Here is a 7802-nt window from a genome sequence, read left to right as displayed (position 1 = left end):
ATTTTAACTTATGTCTCTTCTTAGTTTGTGGTCTTGTGGAGGTTCTTGACATTTGAACGTACCGGGTATTTTGAATTTCCTAAGATCTGTACCATTTTCACACATAGGTCAGTTTTAAAACCTCAAACTGTTTAAAATATTTTTTTAGGAAAGGATTTGATATAAAAAAAAATCTGTCTCAAAAATGGGCGTATAAAGAAATAAATAGTTATCTGTTGCTTTTATACCTCGACCAGCTTAATCCCGCCGGGTGTGTGGACCAGTTGTACTTCCTCAGCAGTCGTGTTGTACAGCCAGCAGGTTATGCTTGTATGGTGGGTCCCTCCCGACTTCATGCTGATAAAATGCTGGAACAATAACCTTCCACATACATTGCTGTTCGCTATCGTATCATACTTAACTTGTCTTACTTTGTTTATCTTTATTAAAGTTTTGTTTGTTCGCTTGTTTATTTTTTGTCTAAATTTGCTTGCTTGTTTAGTTATTTGTTTTTTCTTCATTTTAGATTTATTTTTATCACATTTAAGATATAATATATATGCTCCTTGAAATAAATGACAACACGAAAACAGGATTTCTGGGTATTGGATTGTGTTATGGGTGTGTTCACATGGTGAGCAAGAAACTAACTATAGCCTCCTATAATGTATTGAATGCCACTCACTTTATTATATAGGAAATGATAGCCCGACGACTCGTCTGGTTCTGTGTGTATAGGTACAAATGTCTTCTTAGATCGTGGCCGTCCATCAATTATTAAAAGACAGTGGATGAAAACGCACTGAGAAGTAAGAAAGAACAAAGAATACTTAACAAGATTTCTGTGCTCATCATTCAGGTGATAGGTATTCATGTATCGAAGGCAGAATGCTGAAGGCATTCAGAATTTATCATTTTATGCGCCCGCATCGATAGATCCGGGGGCGTATATTGTTTATGTCCCGTCTGTTTACGTTTGCACGTCTGTTGTCAGCTTTAACTTTAACCTTCGCCATAACTTTTGAACCCTAACCCTGACCTTGTGACCTTGACTGTGACCTATTTTCTAAAATTACAGTAGCTTTTTTTATCTTTGTTTTCACCGGGCGCATAGTGTTTCACATCTTGTTATTATACCCCCCGCTTGAAAAGCGGGAGGGTATATAGTGATCGGGATTTCCGTCCGTCCGTCCCGTCCGTCCGTCCGTCTGTACGTCCGTCCGTCCGTCTGTTACGCTTTTTCTCTTATCCGCAACTCCTATTATACTACTGAGTGAAATTTAATGAAACTTTCACAGAATCTTTATTACATATTGCCATTGTGCACCTCCTATTTTACTTTTTTATTCGACACGTATTTCAGGTTTCCCAGAGCAAAACATGGACATTGCCATTTTTTGTTTACCTATGACGTCACATAATAGAAGCTTCTGGATAACATTTCATAGGACGAGTTATTCCTTTTTACACATTACCGTAAAACAATATAAAGCAACACATCGACATTATGGGAAGCGGGGGGTATCATTTAGTGAGCTCATTGCTCACAGTACCTCTAGTTATGATTTTTATCATTATTATCATTGTTAACCCTGACCTCAATAAAATAGAACCAGCTGCAGATTTTCATTATTTTATGAATCATCATGGATTATCAAATAACCCAGTGATCTTTCTGTAAACCTTTGACATTTTTTGCTTCCAAATGAATCCTAGATGATATTTATAATGCTAGTAATATAAATAATTTTGCCGAGTGATTTAAAGAGCGAGTTAGGCTAAAAGGTCTATCATTGCCAGTGAGTTTAAAATGTATTCTGTCATGTTGAATTTCACGTTTATATATATATATATATATATATATACAGATAATAGAGTCAGGGATTCAAATAAACATAACCTGCATGACAAAAATATTTTCTCATGCAGATGAACACTTTCTTAATAGTTGAAATACTATTTTTAACACGTGTACTTTCTGCAGACTTACCAACACAATGGGGAAGTAAACAGACTTCGGCATGTTTAGCCCTTTCAGTCTCAGGTATAATGGAAGATAAAACGGCCGTCTTAACAGGAGGTACCAGAGAACAAGATAAGACTTAGGAGCTTTCTTTTGTAATTAGATTACGACATTGTCTTGTTATTCTTTTAAATACATTATATTTTAATAATTTTTTTTTTATTATTCTCATTTTATACATTTTATTTCTTCTTTGAAGAATATCCTTTCTTTGATAAACTTATCTGAAATCTGAGTATCTGAAATTATATACGAGGGGTGATCAAAAAGTTCGCAAACTAATTGAAAAACTTCCATACAAGAAATAATATTTGGTTTTAATGTTGATTATATTTTAAATTAATCCTTCCCGATTTTAATGCACATCAACCACCGTTCTGCGCATGCGCGAATCACGTGATATTGGCAGTCACGTGACCCCCTCCGTAGCGTTCTGTCACAAAAGTTTGAAGATTTTTCCGAGTTTTATATTTCTTTCCATGTGAGTTAATTTTTATGACAAGAACAGTTAATTTGTCAGAAATGGTCATATCTCGGCAACAGAATGGGTGGATAATAACATCCTTTCCAAAAATAAGCATGGCGACCATTAAAACACAAATCTTCTGTTTCAGGAGAGACCTTTATTTAAGGTGGATAGCGAATGGGTGCATCCTTTTTATCATATCTAATATGTTTCAAATCTTATAAAGTAAACGATACCTTAGGTATTTAATACTTATATCATTGTTCAAATATTTAACTATTTTTCAAAGCGCTAATTGTAGGTCTTTGATAGCAAATTGCTTAATTAAAAATACATATCTTTTCAAACTTGCTTTCACTGGGCAAGATGACAAGTATCATTTTTAACCATCAGCCTTCCTTCACTAAAACGATTATTATAATCCAATCATTAATTGAATTTATAGGAACTCATTTATCTCAATAAACTGTGTACAAATTATTATATGATACTGTAGAGGGATTTCTAAGATATTACAATAAATTGTACAGTCGTTTGTTCAGAACGAGTTCGACTGAGACAACCATTTTTCGTCACAAGTGACCTAAATAGTGACGTCATTTTCACATTGTGACGTCACAAACAAGGAGAGAAACTTTATTCAGCATATGCTATTTATAGACCTTGTGTATGGTTATGTGTGTACCGAATTTCATTCTAATCTGAATTGTGGTTTTGTAGATATAGAGATAGTTTGTGAATTCGAACTTTTTGATCACCCCTCGTAATATTACCCTTACCAAAATAAAATTATTGCTGCAATAGACCCTTTTCCTATGTCACATTTTCCCTAGGAGTTATTCCCCTTAGCCGCCATCTTGTAGGGCAAAGTGATGAATTTACCTCTTTGAGCAACCAATTTTAAACATGCATGCAAGAAACATATGGGGGAAAATGTTTACAATCTTAAAATTATGAATTTATAGAGGTTTTAACAAACGTATATTCATAAGAAAAATAGTGTTATCTTTACCTCAGTAACCAGTATAACAAATCAAACTTGGTTGAATAATGAAGGGATCTGGGATTGTTGCCCTACAATATGGCGACTAAGGGGAATAACTCCTAGGCAAAATATGCCATAGGAAAAGGGTCTATATTGCTGCTATATTGCGGCAACATTGCAGTAACACATTTTTGTCACCAGAAACAAGCTTAATTTTTGGGTTAGTGAAATATCACCGCTAGCTGCAACAACTTCTGGTGACATTCTGGCAATACTGCCAGAAAAAATTAAATATCACCGCTAGCTGCAACAACTTCCGGTGACATTCTGGCAATACTGCCACAAAAAAACTTTCTGACAACATCTAGGATTACTGTAAACCAACTTTTATTCGCGTGCGATAAATTTTCGCGATGTTCGCGAGAGCCCCGTCATCGCGAATATTTCTCGCCGCGAAGCGGTCCTTACAGTCTATTTTCCTTTTCACAACAGATCCAAAATAGGCTTGATCGAGAAAATTAATCGCCGCGAACTAGTTTATCCCCGGGAAATCGCGAAATAAAGTCGTCGCGAATAAAAGTTGGTTTACAGTACCCATGAGCCATTTGTTGAGTATGCTCAGTTATTTACTTCCTCTTTTTAAAAAAAGTGGAGGGAATTCAAAGGCAAGCATGTTTTGCTTCATTACTGACTTGTATTAAGTTCATTACAGTTGTTAATTGTGTACAGTGGGATTAGACAAGATGAATAGTAAGACTGCATAATGTGGAATGACTAGAAAAAAGAATTTCAGCAGAATTATAGTAATGTCTATTCCATTTCCATATCATCAGACTTGGTGAGTCAAATCCAGTATATTCTTTTTGAGATGAATGATTCTATGGAGATAAAATTGGAAAAATTATATGTGTTTTAACTACTGCTTGTGATGCATGCATACTAGACTTGTATGTCTATATATCCTAGAGCAGCAGGAAAAGATGAATTAAAGCATGTTATTTGAAAATTAATGCAAAGTTGCTGGACATTTTCACAGTGGCATATTAATAATGTTTCTATAAACATTTTTTATGCACCCGCCTCGATAGATCGGGGGCGCATATTGTTGTTGTACATGTCCTGTCTGTTTGTTTGTAAACTATAACCTTCAACTTAACTTTTAAACCAATGAGAGATAAAGATTTCATATTTGGTATGCATACTCCACTAATTAAGTTCTTTCAAATGACATTAAGGTCAATGACCTTGTGACCTTGACTGTGACTTATATGCTAAAAATAGCTTTTTCGAATATTCACCATCACTTTAAAATCATGAAAGATATAGCCTTTTTATTTATTATGCATAATTCACTAATTAAGCTTTTTCAAAAGACACGTGAAGGTGAATGACTTTGTGACCTTGGCTGTAACCCATATGCTTAAAATAGATTTTTTGAACCTTGGACATAACTTTTGAGCCATAAAAGATAGAGAACTCATATTTGGTATGCACCCTTCACTAATTAAGCTCTTTCAAATAAAACCAAGGTCAATGACAATTTGACCTTTACTGTGACCCAATTATGCTAAAATAGCCATTTTCATCCTCTGCCATAAATTTTGAACTATCAGAGATAGAGACTTCATATTTAGTATGCATACTCCAGTAATAAAGATCTTTCAAATGACACCAAGATCAATGACCTTGTGACCTTGACTGTGACCCATATGCTATAAATAGCTTTTTCAAACTTTATTGCCACCAGGTGCATAGTGACTTTCCCAAACATATCTTGATTTTCATTACGATGATCAACATAATTTTCTATCTGTTCGAAGAATAGCAGAAGTAGCCAATTCTTATTGACCCTGTGGCTTGCTATTGTTTGTTATATTCCTCAGCACAGTTTGTTAATTGTTGGATTGATAGATCATTATTTCTATTAATTACCAACTTAGTTATGTAGTACTGTAGTGTTGCCCCAATATTTCTGCAGCACAACCTGAAATAATACATGTACTGCAATTGCTTTGCAGCAACATTGCCGCAACACTTTTCTGGCAATATTGCCGCAAATCCAATTTACATACGAAAAACGATATTGCGGCAATATTGCAGCAATATTGCCAGAATGTTGCTACAATATTGTTGCAATATTGCCGCAACACTTTTCTGGCAATATTGCCGCAAATCGTATCGTATTTTTGGCGGCGAATTACTGCTAATACCGTACTTTGTTCTTTACATACGAAAAACGATATTGCCGCAATATTGCTACAATGTATTGCCAGAATGTTGCTGCAATATTGCGGCAATAATGCCAGAAGATGTTGCCAGAAGGTGAATATTTTGGTAAGGGTATTTTTTTTTCTTTGTATTTTTCACATTTTTTGCGGGAAAAAAACCTACTTATTTAATGTTATTTTTATTGTCAAAGTGATTTCTCTTTCACAAACGACAGTTCTGGCAATGAAATGAAGTTAATGCCAAATGCTACTTTAGATCCAACTCTTAACATGAACTTTTAGGTATTTTGTCGAGTCCTTGTTGAAATACTTTTTACATCAAAAATTTGGTCTAACTTAAATATTTCTTTCCATTAAGTTTGTACATGTAAAGAAAACATTACATTTAAGGGCCGGGCTTTCTCAAACCCAGTGTTCGTATGCTCTTTTTTTTAAGTCTATAAATCATCTTGAACTTTCTTCTATAAATACAATGAAGCGCATTGAAGTGGAAAAATTTTCTGTTTGAGCTATCTTTAGACACGCCCATTTCTTTAGAAAGGAAAAATCGGTCAAATGATTCAATCGAATACCTGTAGAACAGGCATTCCGTAAATATAATATCCAATCAAATTGACGGTCTACATAAACACCGAGTAAGCACGTGTTCGACTGATACATGTGTTATGCTAACTCCTATGAACATGATAAAATCATAATTATGTACAAATTCTTTGCAATGCGTGTTTTACATAAGCGGGAACTCTCTATATAGCTCTTTCTTATTTAAAAATCGTCATTTCAGCGTAACTCATGTGGCTGGTCGCGGAAAGAAGGGTGTCCTAAAACATTACGACGAATACATGTATTTCTTTCTCGTTTCTAAAGAAATGGGCGTGTCGTTATGTTATAATTGACGTTCAAAACATGACTCAGAACGTTTCATCCAAATGGAAAATTTTACCACTTCAATGCGCTTCATTGTAATTGCAAAGAACGAGCTACATTTAGGGTTAATTTAGACTTTCTGGTATTCAACGAGGTACATAATCTCAATTCTGAATTTGAATGAAAATTATTTTTGGATATTACCTTTCATATGAATAAAACATTTTTATTGTTTCTTAACTTTTGGTGATTGAGTATATTCGTGCTATACTTAGCATTGCTGAATACCGAAATTTTTCGTGTAAAATTCATTTATAATGTATCCATGGTTACCACATATTTACATAAATCTTCTAAATAATTTCTTTGAAGCATTTATGACAAAAGAATGCAGTTTGAGTATGTGTGTAAACTAACTTAAAGACTGTATTCGTGTTTGTAAAGGTTCATTGTTCAAAAGTAGGTGATATTCTCAACTTACACTGTTTCCATGGCAACCAACACATGTAGTCACCAATATTTAATATTTTTCCAATTCAGTTTATTCAGTTAAGTTCATTTCCCTACTTACATATTTTTTTTAAACCAGAATAGAAGTTTCTACTAAGTTACATTGTTCGTTTAACACTTAATCAGAGTGAACATAGTACGTCCCAATAATGACCTCAATTTTTCAAATTTCCCATGTATAAATTTTTCCAAAGTTTTTGTTATATATTCAGATCATATCAAAGATTGATTAAAACTAAGTTTTGAAACTGTTGCAATTAGTTCACATGTTGATGGAAAATTTTATAATTTGACTAGACTACCTCGGCGGGGCATTCATGCCCTGTGGACATAATTCTACTTTTTTGAGTTTTGGGAGTCCAAATCTGATTTACACCACTTCTAGAATATATTTTGGCGATGTTTGTTCAATTAAAGTAGACAATATTTTTAAAGAGTATAGCTAGGCCCCCTAAGGATATATTATATATACTGTTACATTGTATAAGCCTTTCACTAAATTGGGCTTACATGTACAAATGTGTATACTATTTGTCTACTAGTCGTAGTAGTAGACAAATATACACATATGTCCTATCTCTTCCTGTCCGTCTGTCTGTTTCATACGTACTATTTGGTAAGACAAAAATATCAAAATCGTAAAATGGAAAACGTAAGATATTTCAGGCCAGATCGAGCCGTCGGAAGTCATTTGAAAGTGGGAGCTAAATTGAAAGGGGGCTAGGGTGGGGTGGGGGGCTTAAC

The 7802-nt window shown here is 34.2% G+C and overlaps 1 protein-coding gene across 1 annotated transcript; it reads right to left on the bottom strand.

The window, feature by feature from the left end:
- Nucleotides 1-227: 227 nt before the first annotated feature.
- Nucleotides 228-2020, bottom strand: LOC134257666 (uncharacterized; the record flags this gene model as incomplete). The annotated part of the gene is made up of 3 exons (XM_062740258.1): nucleotides 1970-2020; nucleotides 665-781; nucleotides 228-347 (listed from the first exon to the last, which is right to left on the bottom strand). Coding segments are annotated over exons 1-3 (270 nt in total), but the record flags the coding sequence as incomplete, so codon positions are not given.
- Between the last annotated feature and the right edge of the window lie 5782 nt (nucleotides 2021-7802).

Source organism: Saccostrea cucullata, unplaced genomic scaffold, assembly GCF_032062105.1.
Source record: "Saccostrea cucullata isolate Sc308-1 unplaced genomic scaffold, CSIRO_AGI_Scuc_v1 ctg15526, whole genome shotgun sequence".
In the NCBI taxonomy this organism is placed as follows: domain Eukaryota; kingdom Metazoa; phylum Mollusca; class Bivalvia; order Ostreida; family Ostreidae; genus Saccostrea; species Saccostrea cuccullata.
Note: the sequence above shows the minus strand (reverse complement) of the source record. Positions and strands in the feature narration are given on the sequence as shown.